This window comes from Humulus lupulus, chromosome 1 (genome assembly GCF_963169125.1).
Source record: "Humulus lupulus chromosome 1, drHumLupu1.1, whole genome shotgun sequence".
NCBI classification, from domain to species: Eukaryota; Viridiplantae; Streptophyta; class Magnoliopsida; order Rosales; family Cannabaceae; genus Humulus; species Humulus lupulus.
Window position 1 is genome coordinate 309,517,142 of NC_084793.1, and position 25,178 is coordinate 309,542,319.

The following is a 25,178-nucleotide window of genomic DNA, read 5'->3' on the forward strand; positions in this document are numbered from 1 at the left end:
TACATTTATTTTAATGTTTGGTTGTTTTATTATTATTTTTTTCAGTATTTTAGCATGGCAAAACAAAAAAAGCTGTTTCTACTGATTTATGTTTTCAAATATAATTTTATCTTACTCGCAAAAAAAAAATATATATAATTTTATCTTATGATTAAGTATGAGCAGAAATAATTTTTGTCAAACAAAAAAAAAAGTATGAGCATAAATAATAAAGAAAAAAATTATTTTTATCTAAATTTTACTTCCGATTTTTTTTTTCTCGTTCAACTTTGATACAATTGTTATCACTTTTATTTTACTTAAAGTGATAACAATTAGATGAATAAGACTTGTCCGAGATGAATTAAAGTCCAAATGTAGAATAATATGTCGTGAATGAGACATTTTACCCAATTTCATTGTCGTCTTTAGTTTGTTGTCGTTTTTCACTTGTTGTCGTTTTTTACCTATTGTCGTTTTTCAACTGATGTCGTTTTTTCATTTATTGTCGTTTTTAAATTAGTTTGTGAGAATAGAAGAAGACGAAGAAAAGACTACATTGAAGAATAATAAAAGAAAACTAATCACTCTTCTTCATATCATATCAAGTCTTGTTCATTTACACTTATTTTCAACCATTTTTTCACAAACTTTCAGAAACAAAACATCAAACACATACCATGCAAATCCAGTCCATAAAAAATTCACACTATTACTCAACCAGAGATCTCAATCGACTTCACATCACTCTTCTTGGCCTTCTCCTCCTTAGGAACAGTCACAGTAAGCACTCCATTCTCCATCGAAGCCTTCACCTGATCCGCCTTCGCGTTCTCCGGCAGCCGGAACCTCCTCACGAACTTCCCGCTGCTCCGCTCAACTCTGTGCCACGTCTCGTTCTTATCCTCCTTATCCACATTCCTCTCTCCGCTGATCTGAAGCACTCGACCCTCCTCGACCTCCACCTTCACCTCCTCCTTCTTCAGCCCGGGGACATCGGCCTTGAACACATGAGCCTCCGGCGTTTCTTTCCAGTCAATGCGAGCATTGGCCATGGCGGAAGTCTCCGTCGAGGTGAGGTCCTTGAACGGATCCCAAACGTCCAGAGAGAATGGATCGAAGATGCTGCTCCGTCGTCCGCCGAACAAGCTTGGAATCATCGCCATTTTTTGGAAGCTTTGGTCTTTTTTTTTTTTCTTTCTTTGATTGGATTACTCTGTTTTCGAATCTGACTTGATATTTTCAAAATATTCAGATGTTATTTATAGTTTAGGTGAAGGGTAGTTCAGTACTTTCGCAATGATTTCCCGCTCTTTCTAGATTTTTCAACGAAGTTTCTAGTTGCTTTGAGAGCATTCCACGTAGATCTGGTTGCTTCATTGGGCTTTCTCATAGTATTGGATAATGTTAAGTTTTCAAAACTACAACAATTTCTACTTGGTTTGCAAATATACCATGTTTCCAGATTCTGTTGTTACGAATATTTTTAGTAAAAAAAAAAAGAAATTAAAGTATAAATAAAAAAATACATAAAAAGCACAATAACAATACTGCTAACTGAACATAAATTTCTAAAAATGACAATAAAAGCAGATAGAAGAAAGCATAAATGTTTTGGACCAAATTTTTATATAAAAATAAATAAATTCGTAACTCTATTTTTAAATGACGAATTACTTAATTTATAATTAAAGATGCATACTACTTTTTATTTTGTCCAATAATAAACCAGACCATTATATTTTTAGTTTATAAACTATAATAGTGTGGTTTATTATGAAATTATGATAAATAAATGAAAAATAATAATAATTAGTATAAATCACAAAAGAGTGTTGCTATATGATCTCTTACAACAAGATGCGCCATAATACGATAATAGGTGTAATTTGAATATGTGAGACTCAATATGAAATTCCACTAATTACTTTATTCCGTATTATATAACATTATAACTCAATCTCAGAATTATTCATTTTCAAAAATACAATTTTAATTTTTTTTATTTCAAAAATATAATCATGGATCTAAAACTAAAATTTATCGATCATACAAGAAAAATATATATTAGATATACACGAAAGACAAACCGAAATTGTAAAAATTATAATATCTTTTTTACAAGCAAATAATAAATGAAGCAAACTTAGAAGTAAAAAAAATGTGCAAATTGTCACTTTGGGCTCATCATCTCATAAAAGCCCAAAAAAGAGTATGGACCATGAAAGACCAGCACCACAACGCTCGATATGGGCCCGTCCCAGAGTAATGAATGGACACTAACGTCTAATTCAACATAAACATTGTCTTAGGGATGCTAGGAGTTGGGCATGAATTGAAAAAATTAGGGGTGAACATTTGACCCGAAAAACCCACAAACTCGCTCGACCCGCAACCCGAAAACCTGTTTTTTTGGGAAAATCCGTCTGATTCGGGTTAAATCCGACCCGAACATGACAAAATTCGGGTCAAATTTGGGTTTGAAGTTTGTTAAAACTCGGGTTCGAGTTCAAACCCGAAATCCGAAAAATGGTATTTTTTTAAAAAAGTGTATTTTTGCAAATTTTGGCTTTTCGGCCCAAAACCCAATTGGCCCAGTCCAAACCAAAATCAAACCCAAAATCTGAAAAAATGGTATTCTTGAAAAAAAGTGTAAAAAAAATGGTATTTTTGCAAAATTTGGCTTTTCAGCCCAAAACACAAATGCCCAAGCCCAGCCCGAATAAAACCCAAAACCCAAAAATTTCGGATCGGTTTCGGTACCATTTTTTTCAACCCGAAAACCCGACCCATGTACCTCCTTAGAAAAAATTAGCTTTCTCTAGACAATAATCATGTATGGTGGCCTGTATTGCAAGTTCAGTGATCCCTTATATAATTGTTGATAATCATTAATCAAAATCTTACTCTTTAATAAATAAAAAAAATTGGGATTTCCCTAAAAGATTAGGGATGATAATTCATGTCAATGCTAACTCAACTTGTATTTTGTACATTTGTATCTACTAAATCTCAACCACCTTGTGCTTGTTTTTGTTTTTACTTTTAAACTAAACTACTAAACATCTAGAATGAGTTAAAAAAAATTCGTATTTTTTCTCGCTAGGGCTCTATCATTCGACTGTCAACCATAACATCTCTATGCTTCCCTCTCGGTCTAGAAAACTATTTTGATCAATTTTATATAACACAGGGTGTGAATTGTCATTTAACAAATCACAATGACCGATTGCGTATTCGGAAAAATACAAGGGTTAAACTCGTATTTTCCAAAAATAAAAAATCAGAATAACGACAAATTTATAAGAAGAAAAAAATTATAAATGGTTATTTACAAAAATATGGAAAAAAACAAGTTACTTTATATATTTATGGGCATAAAACTTATGCCACAAAATATAAAAACTCTAGCAATTTTTTTTTTTAAATATGAGAATCCTACAAAATACTATAAACAAAATACCATTAACAAAAATGCACTGTCTCTCTTACTTTCCTCTCTCCCTCATGTATCTTTGATTCACTCTGTTTATTTTCTCTCACAACAGTGACAGCCAATAATTTTCTCTCACAACAATAGGAGTTCTCTCACATTGGCAACCAAAAATGTACATGTTGCGAATTTTTAAGCTATGCAAGTGCACACAGTCACAATTTGTAATAATATGGTAAAGAAACCAAGTATCGTCCCCTGAATTCTCAATTACCAGTCAATTAATTTCTCTTTCTATTTGATCAACTAAAATTATTGATTCTTATAGACATAGCTAAAAAACTATAGTATTTAGAAACAATAATTAAAAATTGAATAAAATAACAACTAATAACAAAACCTTGAATTTAAACATTGAATAAATAATTATGATATTTAATCTCATTAACTATCCTCCCTATCATTTCCTAATGCAAAGTACTAAGTTCTTCTTCTTTCTGCCTAATTCAATTGACAAGTTGATACAGCAGCTTATAATCATACTATGAATTATAAGCTCAACCTATGTGACAATTTCCTATATTTCTATGGTAAATTGAACCACAAAGGTAGTATTAATCTCGACAACTTAATAAACAGTCACACAATTAATATGGATACTTTCGTTCCAAATTAAAATTATGTTCAATATAACCACAGCAGATTCAAATCTCACTTCTCATATTTTGATTTGGAAACATATATATAATGACTATAGATGGTCAATCGATAATCAATCAAAAAGTACAGGTTATATGGAATTGAAGAATATTGAAGAAGAAGAAAATTGAAATTGCATTAGTTCATAATAGGGATTCAAGTGATTCAATTAAAAATCCTAAACAGAAAATTAGTTCATAATCATAATACTAATCACAAAGACAATTAAAGATAACATCATAAAGTAGAAGAAAAACATGTAGATTGAATACTCCAAGCCTCCAGCCTTCCAGCAATTTCCACCCCCATATTCGTACATCCTTTCTTCTCTCTTTTTCGCCTTATAAAAACCTAAGATTCGGTTTTTAAAAGAGGCGGGCCGCGGCTCTACATGCACCATGCCGCGGCCCCGGTCTAAATTCCTGGGCAATTTGTTCTCTCCATGCCGCGACCCTAGTCAGCCATGTCGCGCTCTGTATCTAAGATTTATGGGTTGATACCGTTCTATGCCGCGACCCTTTTTAGCCATGCCGCGACCCGTGGTTTTCCTTCAAAACAATGGCTCTGTTTCACCAGCTAGCCGCGGCTCTACTTTGCTCATGCCGTGGCTCTTAAGAGATTTATCAATTTTTCAAGATTTCATCCCAAAAATTCACCAACACTTCAAAATCATGTTGAGATTCATCATTTCTCGAAATATGTTGTAAAACTTGGTTATTTCTTCTCCTTCTTTGACATTTTTCCTCCAAGTACTCAATTCTTCCTTATATTCACAAAGATAAACAAACACAGCATAAACCTGCACTAAATGAAAGAAAAATGAGATAAAAGACTACTTAAAACACCATCTAAACATGACAAAAACTAGACTCAACAGTACATCGTACCTCTGTTAGTTCTGGTTTTTTTTTTTCTGGATTTGTACTGTCACGATCTGGTTTTGTTTTCAGATTTGAGTTTTTTGTGGACCTAATTGTAACTAGTTACCTTATCTAATCTCATTATTGCTCCTCTAGTTTTAATGTTATTCTTTTTTCTATTTGTTGTTGTTCTTCTTTTTCACATGGGATTTCACACTTCATAATTTAGATCTATTTTTTTTTTCTACCAGCCCTAAGTTTAACTGATTACCATCATGATTTGTTCAGGCTTTTTTGTTTAGTTTTTTTTCCAGGTTTGTTTAAGTAACTATGTACCCCGACAACTAATTCTTTTTATTCATATCTAATTTTTTTTAGACATAGCTGTAACGAGTTACGATTATGATTACTTTAGATTTTTTGTTTGAATCCTATTTTTTCCAAGTTTGCCTAAGTGTTCGGTTACCATCGCAACTGGTTTTTTTTTTTTTTCTAGATCAAATTGTAACTAATTACCTTCACGATTAATTTAATTTATTTTTTTTCAAATCCCACTAAGTAATCAATTACAATTCAATTAACATTTTGATAATGGTACATTACTAAAAAATCAAAATTATTTTTATAGTTGTAAACAATTACAACCACCCCACGTAAAAAATAAAACTAATTTTGATAGTGGTAACCAGTTACCATACATCACTAAAGAAGAAAAATTGAGAATGACATACGATTACTATCACATAAAAAAAATTGTGTTTTATAGTGGTAGGCAGTTACTACGTAGAAAATGTTGAAGAAAATAAGAAGAAGAAATAGGAATAAAAAGCATGGTGAAGAATGTCTCAGTTTTTTTTTTTTTTTTTTAAATAATGTAAAAAACTGTTTTATAAAGTATAAATGATACACAATATTATAAATAGATTAAAATTATAAAAATAACATCAAAACATATTAAAACCATATGCTAATACTATATAAAATAAAATATTACAAATATGTGAGAAAAAAAATTCCCGAAAAAAAAAACCCTCTCATATTTTTCAAAGTTAAAAAAAATCCTATATTCGGTATATTTTCATGTCACTTTGGGCTCGTGATCTCATTGAAGCCCAATAAAGAGTACAGGCCACTAGCTCCGCAGCAGTCGATATGGGCCCATATGGGCCCGGCCCAGTCTTGAACGGACACTAACGTCTGTCTGATCCGACATGAATTTTGAATGGTAAGAAATCCCGCTCCTTTTCAGTGTTTAAATTATCTTTCTCTCTCTCTCTCTACACACAACACTAGCCGTTTGAAACGTCCTCTTTCTCTCTCTAGAAACTCAGAGCAGAAACCAGGGAGTGAAAGAGAGCTTCCGAGAAATCTAACGATGGCGACGAATATTGGTATGATGGACGCTGCTTACTTCGTAGGTAGATCAGAGATCTTGGCGTGGATCAATTCCACTCTCCATCTTAGTCTCTCAAAAGTCGAAGAGGTTTTTTTTTTTCTTCATCTTATTCTCCAATCACCAACCCTAATTCCGTTTTGTTTTTGTTTTCCTTCGGATTTTTCTAATCAATTTTGATGAAATTGCGGGTGTTCAGGCGTGTTCAGGTGCGGTTCATTGTCAGCTTATGGATGCGGCTCATCCTGGAATGGTGCCGATGCATAAGGTCAACTACGATGCCAAGAGCGAGTACGAGATGATCCAGAATTACAAGGTCCTTCAAGATGTTTTTAACAAACTCAAAATCACTAAGGTCTATATCTTCAACTTCTTCGTCTTTCTTTTTTTGATTTCTGAATATTTTTCTTAGTTGTTTAATTTTTCTTTTTCTATGTTGATTATTGTAGCATATTGAGGTGAACAAGCTTATAAAAGGAAGGCCTCTTGATAATTTGGAATTTATGCAATGGATGAAGCGGTACTGCGATTCCTTTAGTGGAGGTCAAGGTCATAGGTATTAAATTAAATATTGTTTACTGTGTAGTTTTGCTTGGGGGAATTTTGTTATGGTTTGAATGTTTATTGAATTATGGCGTGAATTTTATCTTTATGTAATTGTGTGATGATACATTCTATTGGGTAACTTTCACGTTTTGGGTAGTGGGTAGTGTGGAAATTTTGGTATTTCAATGTGGTAACCTGATATGGGGATGAATTTTTATTGTTCTTGAGCAAAATGTATTTGACAAAAGTAATCATACACTATGATGAGATAGCTTTCAGGTTGTAATGGGTGGTGTGAATTTTTTTGTATTTCAGTATCTAACTGACATGGGGATGAATTTTTAGAGTTTTTGAACAAAAATAGTCATGTACTATGATGAATGTGAGTGCTGATATTTTCTGTTTCTATTAGTTACAATCCATTAGAAAGGAGGGAAGCATCAAAGGGAGGAAAAGAAGCGAGCAAGAAAGGTGCACAATCACAAGCCTCGTCGAAAGGTGGAGCAGCTGCCTCAAAATCACAGGCCTCCCACAATGCTCGAAGAACTGAGGCGGCAAATGCTGTGAACACTGCAAATCAATCAGGGAAGACCTCACGGCCTTCATCTAGCGGAGGCCCTGCATATGATGAACAGGTACTATTATTAACAAGTTTAGGATTAAGAATTTTTTGTTTGGAAGTTTGAAAATTGACCAAATTTGTACACGCAGATCACCGAGTTGAAACTGTCAGTTGATAGCCTTGAGAAGGAGAGGGATTTCTATTTTGCAAAGTTAAGGGATATCGAGATCCTGTGTCAAAACCCGCAAATTGAAAACCTCACTGTACTGATTTCTGGGTCTTTACTTTTTTTATTGTTTGTTTTTATTAATAAAACTGAATATGATTTTTGAAACAAGGGTTGTCATTCAAAATTGTAGGTTGTTGGTGCTGTTAAGAAGATTCTGTATGCGACGGATGATAATGCTTCAGTTGTGGCTGAAGCTCAAGCTATGCTGTCCCAGAACAGCAAGGAGGTCGATTTCTTAAGCCCCATTCCGGAGGTTTCAGAGGAGAGAACATGTTCAGAAAATCAAAAGAGAAAAAGTATTGTGAACGTTGATTTTGATTCTGCTGGGATCGCCTCATTGTCTCCAAGGCAAAGGATCTCAGATGCTGCTGATGTTCATGGCAGTGGGTCACCTCTTATGACTTACTGATCATTCCACCTTATTATGCTTTTTAGCAAAATAAGCAAAATATATTCTGATTTCTGTGTTTGGATAAACAAAGCAAAAGAAACTGTCTCAAAGATTTACTTAACAATTTTATGTAGTTGATGAAATGGCATTACATATACTTTGTATGTTGTCTTATTAAGAATGTATAACAATGATTTTGATCTTTGCAATGTTCTATTTCGATTGTTGTCTCATTTTTGGAATTTGAGGTTACGAAATGACCTTCTTTTGCAAAATGATTTTTAAAAAGTTTATTTTTTAGCAAACACTCAATTACTATTAATATCAATAATGTGCATGAAATATGGGATGCCTTGGGTTTAGGTATTTTTGACCATATAATGCCTGAATGTCCTTCCAATCAGGCTAAATAATTTCCCATCTAAGACTAAGTAATAATAACAACGCAAACCAAGTGAATATAAATCCTTAACCAACCCCCAAAAAGCAGCTCAGATATTGAGTTAACATCACTCGTAAACATGGATGCACAACCCAAGAAGGTAAAAAAAAAATACTGCCTTACATTTCTACCAATGAAATCTTCTAATCTCAAACTTGTTTATTATGTACTTTTGATCGAAATTGTGTAGACTGTGAATGAACAAGGTGGAGTGGAATCAAAGGTGGATACTGTGGATTATCAATCTTCGGCAGAACAAGGCCAAACAATGAGGAATGTCCAAGTGATTCACAAGTCACATCCTTCGGGGAATTCGAGCACCACCACCGGCGGCGGTGGTGTCTTGGCTGGTGCTGTTGCCGCTGCTGCAGTTTCAATTCAGTCTGCCAAAGATGCCTTGTCTAGAAAATAAGACAGCACTGACTTTAATGAGTTTTCTTGTGACTAATATCTAATGTTGTCGTAAAGTTTTAGATTTGAATTTGTAGTAGAGAATTCAGACAGTATATGATATGATATGAATATGTTTATGTTTATGTTTATTGCATATATATTTTTTCAGCTTTGACTCAAGTGATCATTAAAGAGTTGTGATCTTTGAATTATTGTTTGAAACTTTGAAGGGATCTCTTTGATAGTGAAATAGTAACCCTATAATGGGAAAGTTTGTAGCTTTATCTTTAAACTAGCAAAGATCAGAGAGAAAATATTTATATTCTCTTATTCTTTTTCTTTTGACAGCCATGGCTATAAAATGTTAGCCAATGAAAATGAACACATAAAGTAGAACAAAAGGATATTGTCTTTTAATCTTATATTCTTCTCCAACTTCTAATCAGAATCCTATTCTGAGGCACCTTTATGCCTTAGAAGAACAATTTCCCTATCTAAACATTCAATACATAAAAAAGAGCAAAACTCTACTACTTTGGTTCCCTGTGTTCAATCCTTGAAACAAGGTCAAAAAGCTCTACCCTTTATTTGTTATCATCATTCTTATATAGAAGATTTGATCTTGATATAATCTCTGCCTTTTGTTGAACCAGATTCAAAGATGGGTTTATCGATTTCTCGGCTCATGAGATCATTTTTCGCCAAGAAAGAAATGAGAATTCTGATGGTGGGACTTGATGCAGCTGGAAAAACAACCATCTTATACAAGCTTAAACTTGGAGAGGTTGTTACTACAATTCCCACAATAGGTAACTATGTACTCTTTTGATTGATCTAAGTTGGTCTATCTTCAATTTTTTTTGTATTGATCAAATGTTACTAATGTGCAAATATCACATAAATCGGTATATCATACTTGTATTTGAGAAAAATTATCTTTTATGCTAAGGATTTTTTAAGCTTTTTAGGCCTTTTTGCATTATATTTACCTATATACTTATTCTGTCTTCTAACAAAACTGATACAAGGTTTAGAATCCTGCTGTTTTAGAGCCCAAAAAAACAGCTTAAAACTAAAGAAAAAAATACTTAAAAAGTGAGCATACTCAAACAACTTGTAAAGCTAGTTGTTTACTCAAAAGAAATGAACATCTTGTGTACTGATTCGGTTTTAATCGGTCAGGATTCAACGTTGAAACTGTTGAATACAAAAATGTGAGCTTCACAGTCTGGGATGTGGGAGGTCAAGATAAGGTAACAAGTTTGATCCTCTCAACTACTATTATCTAACAAAACTCAGCTATGGACATTTTTGAGTATGCAGAAGCTGCAGTTCTTGTAACAAAATCAATTCATTGTTACAGATTCGACCATTATGGAGACATTACTTTCAGAACACTCAGGGCCTAATCTTTGTAGTGGACAGTAATGACAGGGAAAGGATTTCAGAAGCTAGAGATGAGCTCCACAGAATGCTTAATGAGGTAGTAATCAATCAATCACCTATATGTTTCACAAGCTCATTCTTTTTCTGCATTGGAATGTGTATTGTGGATTATTTTTCTATTGCAGGACGAACTACGCTACTCGACACTGCTGGTATTTGCCAACAAGCAAGACCTACCAAACGCCATGAGTGTTTCTGAGATCACTGATAAACTCGGTCTGCACTCAATGCGCCAGCGCCGCTGGTATGGAAAACAACAGATGAACACCTGTTTAAAATGAGCATTTCTTTCGAAATCCATGTCATGTTTAGCAATTGGAAAAGGGAAAGAAAAAAAAAAGTTAGTAGTTACTGATGTATTAATGAATTTGATGAGCAGGTACATTCAAGCAGCCTGTGCAACAGCTGGCCAAGGACTCTATGAAGGTCTTGACTGGCTATCAAGCAACATCTCAACCAAGGCATGACAACAAGTCATGTAATCTCCTCTTAATCCCTTGCTATTTTTCTACTCAAACAAACAAGTTTTCATAATGTATATGAAAAACATAAAACAACAGTGATCATCAAACCAGAGAGTCACCATCACCAAGCTACACTAATACATATGTGTAACTTTCTTGTACTATGATCAATCATTATCTTACATTCCAGTAGTAAAAATCCTGACTTTGTTAAATGGGGTTATTAAATATTGTTGTAGCTATATGATTATCCACTTCAATTCTGACATGATAGTTCTGTTATGGAAATTGAGACTGAGCTCTATCTGGTGTTTGGTTTTGGGGGGAGAGCTTTATTACCTATTTGTAAGAGATTTGACTGACTGACAAGTTAAAGTTTCTAAAACCCAGGTTCTCTTATTTTGTGATCTAGTTTGTAGGTGAGTTCAGTTATGAACTTTGCCCTTTTTTATTGCTGCTCATTAATTTTTTCAACTAAAACTTTGACATCAATCAAGATTGTTTCTTCCAGAAAGAACATTTCACCAGTCCTAGTTTTGAAATTTCAACAAAGATAGTGAGCCTTCACTTGAAAAAGCAACATCAATGGCAGCTCTTAAATTTAATATGAGACAGAAGATCTTGACTAGTGAATTAGATTCATGTATGTCCCACTCACAAAAATTAAAACCAAAGTGTTATGAGTTGGGTTGGGTTTGGTGGTGCATTTATTTGAAATTAATAGGTTTATTTTACCAATCAAAAAAAAAAAAAGTGTGATACACATTTGTTGGGGGAAATTATTAATATATCCTTGTTTTGTTATGGTTAAACGACAATGGTGGTGACATTGGAAATTTCCTCTACAAAATTACCAGAAGAAAAATTAGATGAGGGACCATATAAAAAAATAAAAATAAAAAGGTTGCTCAAATTTGTTGACATCTTGATTTTAATTTTGGACTTTAGCTGAGAAGACTTTGATACCATATTATGAGGTCAGTTTTGTTTTCCCTTAAGACCATTCAGATTGTGCTGATTTCTGTATCAGATTCTGAATCTCTAAAAGTAAAAACAGATAAAAAAAAAAAAAGTAAAAAACATCAAAAGCCTCTGAAGTTTCCTATTGATCCTACTTTCTGGGTTGCCTTGCTTCTAGGCAACTAAGGGAAAGAAACAAAAAAAATGAACAAATACAAAATATGTATATAATTAAAAAAAAAAAACCCCTTTTGAAAACTTCTTCCCAAAACATATGTACACATATATATATCTTATCAGCTGTTCTCAACCACTCCCCAACTCTGTTCCCTCACATGTGTACTATTTTTGCTTGATTTCTCATCTAACTTCCTGCTGTACATTCCTGTTCTGTTGTCTTTCTTTGCCTGGGAATTGGGAATTTTTTTACCATGAAAAATAATTCCATAAATAAGAGAGACAAAGATTTTTTTCTCATCAATCAGCATAATTGTTTTAGTTATCAAACTTATCATTAGAATAATGTAAGTTTTCTTTGCAGGCAGGTATTGACTAAGTATCACTTCTCTTGTAACTGTTTATTATTAGCTTTGCATAGTTAATTTATTCTAAAGAGACTGTCCAAAGTTAAGAAAGAAAAATATGGGAAAATTCAACTCAGATACTGTTTCAGTGCATACATTCAAAGCAACTCATTTTTGTATTTATGATAAATCAAACATATGATTTAATGTTAGCAACTAACACTATAGCTGCCAAAGGAACTCAAAATCCGTGAGATTTGGTACTGTTTTTCCCAATACCATTGGGAAATGTGGCTGGCAGCATTGAATAGATGTTGCTATTATGCCCTGGCCATATTAGGACACTCTTTCATGGCCATATTAGAACACTATCACAAGGCCTTTTTCTCTTCTCCAATCAAAGAGAATGGTAGATCTGTAATTATTAAGTTGGAAACAGAACTGAGGAAAAAGAAATTCCTCAAAATATGAAACTTGAGTCAGAGCCATAACCAGAGTTGGGTTCATACTAATTTGAGTATTTAAGTGTTATGTATGAATTGAAACTCCCATACCTTGAAAACAAAATATATTCACGCGTGGAAAGCAAATCATGATAAAGAAAAGAGATATTGCCAGACTTCATGACATAACAAACTCAAAAGCTACTCATATAGAGAGGACCACAGTGAACAAACAAAAAAAAAGACTTGGTTATTCACATTACCTCTCTTCAATATATTTACCCTGTAAAAAAATCTCAAACTTTGAAAAGTTCAAACTTCATCAGTGTGAAAATGGATCTGATCTTACCCTGCTATGAACTATGAACCTCACTACCCCTTTCAACCTGACTACATTCTTGTTTTATTCGATAAAGCAAGAACCATGTAGACAATCCCAGAAGACAGTTGTTCTGTCTGGTAACCTACTCTTAAAATATTTTGCCATGTAGTTACCGACTGAGGAAATTAATGGTGAAACTATAGAGGGCATTCAGGTAATCACAATATGCAGTGTTTGGAAGACATGCACGTAATCACATATATGAAGATGTCGACTTTTGTAAACATGAGACTGTGATTACTTTCAAGTACAATTTGAATTCCTATAACACCAAGCACTGACAAAACATCATTGAATATGAATTCTGAAGGCTTTTCTGTACTCAAGTAGCACGTTCTAGTAAAGAAAATCATTTTCTACTAAGAAGACAAGATTTTCCATCTCAAGTACTCAAATGCATGATTTCTGTCTGAGCATATATGTTTGGAAATATAACATACCATGCTAGGAATTCAAGGATTATATTAGTCTAATTGATCACAAATCTAAATTTTGGCTTCTATCATGTAAACATTAACAAACAAAACTATGAGCATTTAATATTTGTTGTTGTATATGTTACATGGTCCACAAATGGAAATGTATACACTACTTAACAAGTTACAAATACAGTAAGAACAGATTAGTTAGTGATCACAATTAAATTTTTGACAGTCTGTTTTATCTTTTATTTGTTTGGTTTATTTATGATAGCTGAGCTAACAAGGACAGTTTTCATTGATTGAAAGTGTGCTCAATCACTCCAAACCTGTCATAGATTCGGCCTAAAATGCCAAGTAGCATTCGAATTTTTAAAACAGAATGTTAAGTTGAAAAAAGAAACACCATGAATTCGTAAATAAACCTCAGATCACTTCCAATTATTCTAGAATCCTGATTCTATCTCCCTACTTGAATCATGAAGAGTAGGAGATTTTCAATTCAATTGTGCTTCATACTTTCACAAGGGATAGTCACAACGACAATTTGAAAGAACATGGAGCAGAGCACAATGTTTTTGCACATTAGAAACAAGTGGTGCAATAAAATTGCAAAAGAGAGATAGTATTTAGTACCATATTTGATAGAAGACAATAGGACAAAAGATTTTAACGAGGGCTGCTAAGCACATCAACAGAAAAACGATTCAATGGAGGCAATCTCATCTGCTGATCTTGAGTTCTGCTCCTCTTAAAACGAGGCTCCAGTGACCGGGTAACCAATGCACCAACAGCCCAAGAATCATTTGAGGTATCAGAGCTAAAAGAAGCATCAATAACTCCAACAGGGCTGCTGGGGACGGATCCATGCTTGCGTTTGTAGTTTTGCTTTTGAATGCATCCAAGGCTGCCTGATGTTTCTAACATGAGCTCATAGCATTCGTTCACTCTCTCCTGTAGCATTACAATTCACAGTATTTAAGTTTCAGACCAGCAAGCATGCATTGTAATTGTTCAAAAATACAAGAAAGCCATGTGATTAGATACGGACCTCACTGATTTTTAGTACATTCAGAAGCTGGTTTTGGTACTCCACTGTATTAAATGGTTCAATCTCATTGATTACGTGCAGCATTGTTGCAGTAGCTAATATTGAAGGAAGATAGCACGCAAACCTTGAATCTGAAATCAAAATAAAAAACCAACAACATGATTAGAAACTATCCAAGAACTTTCAGATTAGCTAAGAATCCATTCATCACTATCATACTAGAGCCAGTTTTGAATTAGTTAGCAATGAAAAACTAGATCTTTGGTTACTTACCAGGAATGACAGAGAGAAGAAGACGCTCGCACCTCCACAAAAACTCCCAATGCAAATGGGTCTTTAAACCAAGTCTCCTGACAATGTGGCTGAAGAATGAAATTGGGGTCACTGGATGCATCTTCCACTTAAGAGTTGATAGCACCAGAAGCTCCATTCTCTGAACAGTCTTAGCTTCAAATACAAATCTCGACTCTTCCACCTAAATCACAATAGAGACACGCATTGATAACACGAACAAGAAACCAAAAAGTAATGTGGCATTTCGGCAAACAGATAGACTTCAAAACAAAACAAACAAAAAAAGTCATGGCATTTGTACATACTTGCAGGCCCAAAAGAAGTGGGACGTCAGTCTCCTCCACTTTGGCAGCCAGAGAGAGACAAGCCACGGCAGTGAGTTGACTCATCCATGGCTTGTCCTTCTGGAACTGAAAGCTTGAAATGAACCTATCATAGTAGTTAACAGCAAGAACAACAGTCAAAGCGGAGAACCCATAATGTGCTTTAACAGTGAAAATCCAGTGAACTGCATCTTTCCGAGCCGCCATTAATGAGTCATCTGAGCTTGGATCACTGTAGCTGAAACGGGTCTGTTCCTCTTTGCTCATCAAAGAAGTGAGCTCATCGTCTTCCCAAAATAAGTCGTTCTCCAGCAAAACCAAAGGGCAAGATGACTGCTTTTTCTCAGACCCATCACAGTTCTCACTCTCTTCTTCTTCCTCAATACCATTATCCCCAAACTCCTCTTCAAAACCTTCTTCCTCGCAGAACAAGGCGTCAAGTACCATTGGAGGGTTTTGTAGGTCTTGGGCCTCATCAAATAAAGCCATTTTCTTCTTCTCTTGTTCTTCTAAGAAGAATAGACTACAAAAAACAAAACACTGCTCTTACTAATATGCCATGAAAGTAAGAATTAAAAGCTTTATAGGCCTAAACCCCAGAGACCCATATTCATATCTGCATCAGCTCAGGCTTAGCTTTTCTTCTCTCTCTATAATCTGGAGAGAGAGAGATAAAGAGAAATAAGCCAAATGCAGGAAGCAAACGAAAGGGTTTTTATCTGAGAGAGAGGTCCTTTCACGCCTGTTCGCTTTTCCTTTTCTTCTCTTTTATATTTTAACTTATTTGCTTTCTGACCCTCTTTATCTTTATATTTATACTATTTGCCCAGATTTTGTGTTTTTTACTCTAAACGCCTACCTATTTTTACTAATCGGAGACTAACAAAGTGAAAAGATTAAGATATATTATATTCTAGGCTTTGAATGTAGTCACTTTTCCACACTTTAGTAATTTTATATATATTTTTTGGACCTGAATTTGTCATGATAGATAATTTATATCATCATCTTACCCTTAATAGTTGGATTAATTGAACTTTTCTTAATTATTGGAAGTACGGATGCATATTTTCTCCACGGCGACAGAATTCTCTGGAGACCTACCCGTATCGGATGGAGATTCCTCTTCTAAATAGAGAACAAAGCGGTAATGAGATAATTTTCTATCCACGAATGTTAAATTGGATGGCGCCCGAGATGATACTCCTCGCCTAAATGGGTTCCGGATAAATTTTTAATATTTTTTATGTATTTCATATCTTTCATTATGTGTTATTAAAGTATATTAGTGTTTTAAAGTAAATACATTATGTAGTATTATAATTTTTATGTAATTCATTATTTTTTTTTTTAAATATTAATTAATTAATTTTTTTTGTTCAAAAAATGGCTCTTGTGGGGACTCCCCACCCTACCCCGCCCCCGACTAGGAATAGGCAGGGACGGGGATTAAAATTCTTAATCTAACTACATAAAACAAAGTATACAATACATAATGGTATACATTTTGTTGTAAGGAAAAAAAAATCCAAATCCATGTTTTTTTTATGTAATTTTGTATTTATAAGTCTATAAAATAATGTAATTATATAAATAATACATATAATGTAATTTTACATCATTTATGAATAAATTACATAGTAGTATAGTGGCAATTTAATGGAAAAAAAAATTATATATTAGATTTTTACTCAATACAATTATAAGTATCTCAATTTATTGTCACTTTTAATAGTATGGTCTTAAACAAATAGTTTGCAAATTTTATTTGTATTATTAGAGACAATAAAAATATATATGGCATCACTTAAACCATACCATCTAAAATTATATGATTTATTTTACAATAAAAATTTATTGGTTGGAATTGTTATCTTGTTTAAGTTTTTAATGTTCTTGTAATGTGATCTAATATAGATTTGTGAGGATATGTTTCTAACAATAATTTATGAAAAATTTAATTCTATATATATCTTATAATTTCACTTATTTAATATAATAGAATGAATAAATTAAACAATAGATTAAATTATATATTATAGAACAAAATACAATTCAGCCAAAATTGACATTAAATTCATCAATAATTGTGTGTATTAAAAATGACAAATTTTGAACTATTTGGACTAAGTTAGTGACGATGATGCACTGAACTTTTATTTGTCGAGTTTTAAAAGTGTTTGTAGTCTTATTTATTCAAGGAAAAAAAAAAAAAAAAAAAAGCTTTGAGTATTCTTTTTCATACACTATAAGTAGAAAGAATAATTGGCAAATAAATGTTTGTTAGAAGAAAGCCAAAATAAATATTATATATATATGGAAATTTTTTAGTAGGGGCATCATATTTATTCTTATCGGTTGGAGTAGATCTGTTTTACGCACGGGAAAAAATTATAACCAATTTTTTTTTACACAATGATATAAGTAGAGGTGTGCAGAAAATATCCGATCCAATAAAAATCGACCGATCCAAAAAAAAACCGACCGCCAAAAATTGGATGTCCAATTACTATTGGATCGAATCGAATGTAATTTTTAAAAATCCAAATTGGATCAGTCGGTTGTTGGATGACCATCCGACATCCAATAAAAACCGACCGAACCGATCCAATTTCCATCCAATTACATCAAATACCTCACTGTAGCTTACTATAGGCTTGCACACATGGGATGATTAAAAAAACCATAAACTAAACATTACAATTAAATATTTTTATTATTTGGATGAGTAATTAGTGTTTTTATAATTGAATTAATATTTTTTTTTTTAAATCAACCTAAATAAAGGTTTTAAAAGATCGGATGGATCCGATCCAATCCAACGGATAACCAATGCATGCATCCAATGGATGGAACCGAACCGATCAAATCATCAATTGGATTGGATCAGATCGGTTGGTTCAAGATGATTGGATCGGATCGGTTCCAAAAATCCAACATCCAATTGGATGATTGGATCGGATCGAATGAGCTTAAAAATATTGGATGTCATCCAATGAACACCCTTAAGTATAAGTGTAGTTATAGCAAACATTTCTTACAGTGTTGAAACAATCAGTTGTAGCTGACTATTTTAAATTATATTTCTAAGATTGTAAATTATTCAAAAAAATAAATTAAATTAATGAAATATTTATTATAATTATAGGGAACAACTACAACATATCTTTTTTTTACAACACCGGTATATCATTTTTCTATTTTCGGCACCTGGATAGATATAATCACAATTTTTTTTATATGACGGTGTACATTGTAGGTATTTAGAATATCCTGCAAATTTTCAAGAAATTTTGAATAGTTTACGAAGCAAAAAACAGAGCTCAAATTGTCAAATTTGACACTCATACACAAAAAAACAGGCACGCGTTAAACAGACAGTTTAGACCATGTTTCGATACCATAATTTATTCAGAATTTTTTTAAAATTTGTAGGATGTTCTAGATAGCTATAATGCACAACATCATATAAAAAAAATTGGATTATAACTATTCAGGTGCCGAAATAAAAAAAAATACCAGTATTGCAAAAAAAAAAAAAATACATTGTAGTCACTCCCTATAATTATAATATACAACATCATAACAAAAAAAAAATAGATATAAGTTTTGCAAGGGACAAAAATGAAATGATCTAGTGAAAAGAAGCTACCTATATATAAATAGTTTTATTTTCTCAAAAAGCTAGAATAATTTTTTTATAAAATAATTTTATCCATATACCTGATATTTTTACCCTCTAAATTTTAATAAGGCATTTTATAAATAATAAAAAATATAGTTTTTTTAATATTTTTAACACAAATATTTAACATACAAATATTATTTAAATCTTTTATATTTTAAAAATATTATTACATCATTAATAAAATTTGTTTTTTTATTTTATTACATAATATTATAGGGAATGTTAGTTTGTAAAAACATACGATACAATGATAGTAGTATACGAAACCATATACGAGCCTTATTTATTAATCAGCTCAGCGCGTGACTCGCACACCAAAGGAACAATACTGGGATTGAAGAAAGAAGAAAGTACTAGTGCCATGTACGAACAAGGAAAGTGAACGACACGCGCTAAAAAGGAAGGTGTTAGGTTGGAGTAATAAGTGGGTAAAAGCGTTGACCGCGGAGAACAGGATTTGTCCCATGTTTTTTGATGGAATAACAGCCATGTTTTTTATTTTTATTTTTATTTTTAATTTATAAAAATATGCGGTAGTGGTAACCGATACGATTACCGACTATGTTGTTCTATAATCTGACAGACTTACACGTGGACCAATCACCGGAAAACACTCGGAAAAGTTGTCATTTTATTATTATTTTGAAATGATTCTATTCTCTGAAAGAGACTTTTTTTTTTTTTTTTTTCTTGAGAGAGACTTTGAATTTGAATTTTAACAAGCGCTGGATTTACAGATATTCTATCCGTATTAGTTTTTTGTTTTTTTATTAAATAAATAAAAACAAATGTTAATTACCTTCCACGAAGAAAGGTTTATTAATTTATTAGTTAATTATTTTTTTATGGAAAAAAATTATATCATAGCCTTGATTATGTGAAATTCATTCATTTTTTACTTAGCTTTGATTTTAGGGAATTTCATGTAAAATAATTGTATGATTATGGAATATGAGTATATAAGATGTAGATCCCGCCTAAGGCGTTAAATGTTTTGATTTTTTTTGTTTCGAGAAGGGTATAAGCTGTAAATCTCGCTTAGGGTGTAAAATATTTTGATTATTTTTTATTCGGTAGGAATAGTTTCTCATCATATGGTAAAGAAAATATTGTACGTATTGGCGTGAATGATAATTTTGTGTTCGTCCGTCCCTACCTTTATAAAAAATATTGAATAGGGAAAAACTGGCATATCTAATAGTACTGTTGTCACCATTTTTCTAGCTTTTGTAGTTGTCGAAAGTTGAAATTATACGCGGTATGTTACAATGAATTATTTTAGTATATTCTTTATAAATAGGATCAAGAATACTTTCAACAAAAAATATATTAAAGCATTATTAAATGATGTTAAAAATTTTGAAAATTAACTTTTTATGATTACATTGACAATATTCTAAAATTGTAAAATATTGCTAATCAATTATAAATTTTTTAATATTATATCATAAGTTCTCATCCATAAAAATAAATGTATAGTTATGATACTTTTTGAACATCAACAACAAATACCTAAATACTAAAGAATATGAAGCTTCACAATGATGGAGATAGGATTTATATGTAGATAGACAAAATAAAAATTCCAACAAAAGATATTCTAGCAAATGTAAATGAAGATAAAAAAATGTATAACTTTATGAACCAAAATAAATGAATACAATATTTAATTTTTAAAAAATTATTATACTAAAATAAAGCATGTTGCTACTCTCTCCCTTCCAATAAAGAAATTAGTAGCAACTTTTTGAGATTTGAGAATATAATTTTTTTAATTATATTATTTTGAAATGAAGTATTTAATACATGATGATTCTTCATGCACCAAGGGTCACACTAGTGCACCCTCTTGGTATTTTTGGTTCATAAAATATTTTCGACAAATTTTTTGATGACTATGTAATTTGTAGTTATTTAGAACATTATACAAATTTTAATAAAATTCTGAATTATTTTCAATGTCGAAAATAAAGTTCAAACATGTTACATTCCACATTCATAAAAAAAACAGCAACGCGTGCAACAAACTATTTGAACTTTATTTTTTACACTGTAAATTATTTGTAATTTCCAAAAAATTCACAGGATGTTCTAAATAACTACAATATATACGTTCATAAAAAAAATTTGTACCGAAAATACTTCCGAGCCAAAAATTATTAGAGGGGTATCCATCGGAGTATCCCTTTTTAGGGCTCACCATAAAACTACCCTTTAATATATATAATTAAGCAATGGTCCGGGGAGTTTTGTGTAATTTTATTAATTTGAAAAGCATATCGTACTAGACATGACATAGGAGATTCAGAGTGAAATTTCCCAAGCCAAAAATTTTGTCTACAAAATATGGTCTAACTTTGCCAATTGAATTGATTGATAAGCCTCTCTTTTCTTGAGAAAAAAATATATTTACTTTTTTAAGTGAAATTAAATATGTACGGTAGATGTAAAGTTTTGCAGCTCTAGGAATTAATTTTAAATTATTGATTTATCGACAAAAAAAAAATCTTTATAGTAAAGCATTATTTTAAAGTTTCTATTTCACTTGACATTATTAAATGAGAAAACAAAAACTAACTTGTCAAGCATTAAATTTGTAAAATCTTTTATGTATATTAAAAAAAATAGAGAATTATAATATCCACAAAAAATAGAGAATTTTAAAGGGTGTTTAGTTTCTTGATTAAAAATTTTGTTTTTTCTTTTTAAAACCTTTTTTTTTTTTTTAAATAAGTAAGGGTGTTTGATATTGATTTTAGAAAATAATTTTTAAAAACAAAGTCACAAAAAATAAAAAAATTTGAGAATTTTTTTTGTCATATTTTTTTCTCACATAACGTTTTTAATTATTATTATCTCACATCATATTTTCTCTCATTAATATATCTCCTCACTTTTTCTATGCTCACTTTCTCTCTCATCACTTTTTATCTCATTTCTCTCATAATTTATTATTTCATTATTTTCTCTCTCATCACTTCTTATATCCTCATTTTCCATCTCCTCATTTTTTCTATCTCGCCATTTTCTCTCTCATTTTTTTTCTTGGATCAATTTCTCTCTTCTCAATTTTTCTTTCTCAAAATTTCTCTCATTATTTTTCATCAATTTTTTTTTCACATTACTTTATCTCATTATTTATTACATATTTTAAAAATATTTTTCTCTTTGTAAATATATTTATTAATTATTTATTTTTTTTAAATAAAACTAAAAAAAATTAGTTTTAGGAAACATTAACCAAACCCCGATTGTTTAAAACTACAAAAATTATTTTCTGTTCTCATTTCTGAAAACACAATTTTAAAAATAAAAAACAGAAAATAATGTCAAACAGACCATTAATATCCAAGTACTTATTTTCTTTAGGAAACATCTATAAATTTTAATTCAAATAATAAATTGTTATTGAGGAAGTACCAAATTTAAACCTCGCCCCTTAATATAAAAAAGAAAAAAAAACTTTACAATCTATACTTACATGTAGGGGTGAGCACGGTGTGGTTTGGGCGGTTTGAACACTTTTTAATACACCACGCCACAAGTGCGGTTTAGTAACTAGAATACACCATGCGGTGTGATTTGGTTGCACCAAACCGACCAAACCAAACCATTTTTTGCGGTGTGGTTTGGGCGGTTTTCCACGGTTTGTGTTAAAAAATGTCATAACAAAATTTAAATTTTAAAAAAAATACTAAATCCTTAGTTCATAACAAATCCGTAATAAGTTCTAAACAACATCACAAGTTATCAATTAAGTTCAGTGAAACACAAAAAAAATATACAAGTCTCCCATATTGGGTAACTATAAAAAATGGTATATATGTAAAGTTTATTTTTTTTAATATATTTGTAAGTATGCGGTGCGGTGCGGTGTAAACCAAAATTTCACACCGCCAAACCACGCACCGCACCGCACGGTTTAGCTCAAATACAAACCATACCAAACCATTACACTTTTGACACCGCGGTTTGCGGTGTAGTATGGTGCGGTGCGGTCGGTCACCGCGGTTTGTTGGTTTAGATGCTCACCCCTACTTACATGTATATATTGACTTGCTTTATATATTCTCGTCTTTAAGTTATATACTCGTTTATTCTATAATTATTGGATTAATAATTTAATATTATCAAACTAATATTAATTAAGAATTATATCATTTTAGACCTTGCGATTTGTCTAATTACTTGTTAGGACTATACGTTTTAACAAATTATTTTTTGGACTCAATATTTTATAAAATGGTTCAAATAGAACCCTAACTCAATTTTGATGAACAAAAAATTGAATATAACAACACAATTGTTAGGCAGAATAATTGCGTTTTTGTTCATAATTATTAGTTTTGGTAAATTATTTGTGATTTGAGTTCAAAAAGTTTTGATCAAAATCGGGTTCAAAAGTCTATTTGAACAATTTTACAAAATATAGAATCCAAAAATAATTTATCAAAATACATGGTCTAAATAGATTATGAGACAAAACGCATGATCCAAAATGCTATAATCCTAAATAATTATCAAAAGGCTAGATTTATCAAATTAAGCTCAAAATAAATATTAGAATATTTCTATGGTGCACCTTTTTTTATTTGTACCCCGTGAACAGTTTACGACGTGAAATTTTTTATGACTGTGTATATTATAGTTATTTAGAGCATCTTGTAAATTTTGAAAAAATTCTAAATAATTTACAGTAGCGAAAACAACATTCAAACAGATTGTTGCATCCGCGACTATTTTTTTATGTGAATGGAAAACAATATTATTTGAACATTATTTTCGGTATTCTAAATTATTCAGAATTTTTTGAAAATTTACAAAATGCTCTAAATAATTATAAAATACACTTTCATAATAAAAAATCACACTGAAAACTGTTTACGAGATCCAAACAAAAAGAATTGCACCGGTACATCTCTTTTTGAGAGTTGCAATAAAGAAATTCCCTAGATATATCTAAATTTCTTAGAAAAATAAAATCAAAATCAAAACCTATATATTTATTGCATAATATTGAGCCTATTTATTCACATCAAACTTCTCTCTAGACCAAATGAAGTCTAAAAATTATGAAAGGAGAGAGAGAGCTGCATTGGAAAGGTACATAAAGAGTAGTATGTCCTCCGTGAAGAGTTTTTTTTCTCAGTCATGATGTGCTTTGGAAGACCTATGCATATATCGATAGATATTATATATTTGGAAATAATTAATAAATAAATAAATAAAATTGTATAATAATAATAGGGGCTTGGTTTGGTATTGATAATTAATGATGGGCGAGTTGTCTGGATGAAAACATACGGCGTACGCCTCCCTTTGATGTCTCCCATTCCTCTCCTCTACATTCGCACCCCATCCCAATCCCCAATACTTTCTTTTCTTTTTTTTAAAAAAATTTAATATATTTTTAAAGTGATTTCTTTATTGTTTTCGTATAGCTAGATATTTTGACATTTCTTGTATAGGTACCTCGGAGCATTTTCAAAAAAAAAAAAAAAAAAAAATTATGACAGTATACATTTTAGTTATAATGAACTTACTGCAAGTTTTTAAAAGATTTGGAATAATTTATAGTGTAAAAAATAGAATTCAAACAATGTTAGGATTAGATTTGGTATGTTTTTATGGCGTATTTTAAGATGCACTTTTAGTCTTTTATTTGATTTTGTGCGATATTATATAGTGATTATTGTGTTTTCAGGATTAAGTGTGGATATTTAGGAAATAGCTTGAAATTAGAGTAACAGCGCTTAATTCTTGAAGAAGCAGTGTTAAACGGGCTAAGGAATGGAAACTGGGCGAAATCGGTGGTCAAATTGATGATTTGGTGAAAAATTGGAATTAGAAGCGCAACTCTATGGTGTAAAGCCGCAGCCCTAAGAGTTATAAAGAAGAAAACAAAAGTCAGCCAGAATTAGAGCTGCGGCGCTACATACTCCAGAGATGAAATCTGGAACGCGAAGCACATTAGACCCGCAACTCTACACACTAGCGTCGCAGCGCCAGTCCGTATGAAATCATAAATTATGATATTTTTCAAGGGCAATTTTGTCATTTCGCACATAATTAATTAAGGACTATAAAAGCTTTCTTAATGACATTTTTAAGAAGAGATTAACCCTAGGAGACGGAGAGAAACATATTGTGGAGGATTGCAAGTGGAATCAAATAACTTATCATAGTTTTTCTTCTTTTCTACTTTTAATTTATATGATTTGGATGCTTTTTAATTCTTCTATGGTTATTATGAATTA

The 25,178-nt window shown here is 31.6% G+C and overlaps 4 protein-coding genes across 4 annotated transcripts; 2 read left to right on the top strand and 2 right to left on the bottom strand.

Annotated features, from left to right (window-relative positions):
• Window positions 1-549: 549 nt before the first annotated feature.
• LOC133812837 (17.3 kDa class I heat shock protein-like) lies at window positions 550-1,225 on the bottom strand. Its single transcript, XM_062246659.1, has one exon. The coding sequence runs from the start codon at window positions 1,143-1,145 to the stop codon at window positions 696-698; it is 450 nt and encodes a 149-aa protein (XP_062102643.1). The 5' UTR covers window positions 1,146-1,225; the 3' UTR covers window positions 550-695.
• A 5,015-nt stretch (window positions 1,226-6,240) lies between these two features.
• Window positions 6,241-8,325, top strand: LOC133812838 (microtubule-associated protein RP/EB family member 1C). The gene is made up of 6 exons (XM_062246660.1): window positions 6,241-6,454; window positions 6,564-6,719; window positions 6,814-6,920; window positions 7,323-7,545; window positions 7,622-7,735; window positions 7,832-8,325. Exons 1-6 carry the CDS (start codon window positions 6,347-6,349, stop codon window positions 8,108-8,110), a joined length of 987 nt encoding a protein of 328 aa, XP_062102644.1. The 5' UTR covers window positions 6,241-6,346; the 3' UTR covers window positions 8,111-8,325.
• A 1,057-nt stretch (window positions 8,326-9,382) lies between these two features.
• Window positions 9,383-11,097, top strand: LOC133812840 (ADP-ribosylation factor 1-like). Its single transcript, XM_062246662.1, has 6 exons — window positions 9,383-9,493; window positions 9,581-9,736; window positions 10,110-10,180; window positions 10,291-10,410; window positions 10,499-10,617; window positions 10,753-11,097. The coding sequence occupies exons 2-6, from the start codon at window positions 9,589-9,591 to the stop codon at window positions 10,838-10,840; spliced, it is 546 nt and encodes a 181-aa protein (XP_062102646.1). The 5' UTR covers window positions 9,383-9,493; window positions 9,581-9,588; the 3' UTR covers window positions 10,841-11,097.
• A 2,853-nt stretch (window positions 11,098-13,950) lies between these two features.
• Window positions 13,951-15,958, bottom strand: LOC133812839 (cyclin-D3-3). Its single transcript, XM_062246661.1, has 4 exons — window positions 15,216-15,958; window positions 14,890-15,091; window positions 14,617-14,747; window positions 13,951-14,519 (listed from the first exon to the last, which is right to left on the bottom strand). Exons 1-4 carry the CDS (start codon window positions 15,720-15,722, stop codon window positions 14,235-14,237), a joined length of 1,125 nt encoding a protein of 374 aa, XP_062102645.1. The 5' UTR covers window positions 15,723-15,958; the 3' UTR covers window positions 13,951-14,234.
• Window positions 15,959-25,178: the final 9,220 nt, after the last annotated feature.

Bases quoted from the DNA above. Each gene is read 5' to 3' on its own strand.
- LOC133812838 (XM_062246660.1), top strand. From the start codon at position 6,347: ATGGCGACGAATATTGGTATGATGGACGCTGCTTACTTCGTAGGTAGA. The intron at 6,720-6,813 runs GTCTATATCTTC...TGATTATTGTAG, and splicing joins ACAAACTCAAAATCACTAAG to CATATTGAGGTGAACAAGCT. The intron at 6,921-7,322 runs GTATTAAATTAA...TGTTTCTATTAG, and splicing joins AGTGGAGGTCAAGGTCATAG to TTACAATCCATTAGAAAGGA.
- LOC133812840 (XM_062246662.1), top strand. From the start codon at position 9,589: ATGGGTTTATCGATTTCTCGGCTCATGAGATCATTTTTCGCCAAGAAA. The intron at 9,737-10,109 runs GTAACTATGTAC...TTAATCGGTCAG, and splicing joins TACTACAATTCCCACAATAG to GATTCAACGTTGAAACTGTT. The intron at 10,411-10,498 runs GTAGTAATCAAT...TTTCTATTGCAG, and splicing joins TCCACAGAATGCTTAATGAG to GACGAACTACGCTACTCGAC.
- LOC133812837 (XM_062246659.1), bottom strand. From the start codon at position 1,145: ATGGCGATGATTCCAAGCTTGTTCGGCGGACGACGGAGCAGCATCTTC.
- LOC133812839 (XM_062246661.1), bottom strand. From the start codon at position 15,722: ATGGCTTTATTTGATGAGGCCCAAGACCTACAAAACCCTCCAATGGTA. The intron at 15,092-15,215 runs GTATGTACAAAT...ATTGTGATTTAG, and splicing joins CACTTCTTTTGGGCCTGCAA to GTGGAAGAGTCGAGATTTGT. The intron at 14,748-14,889 runs GTAAGTAACCAA...TTTTGATTTCAG, and splicing joins TCTTCTCTCTGTCATTCCTG to ATTCAAGGTTTGCGTGCTAT.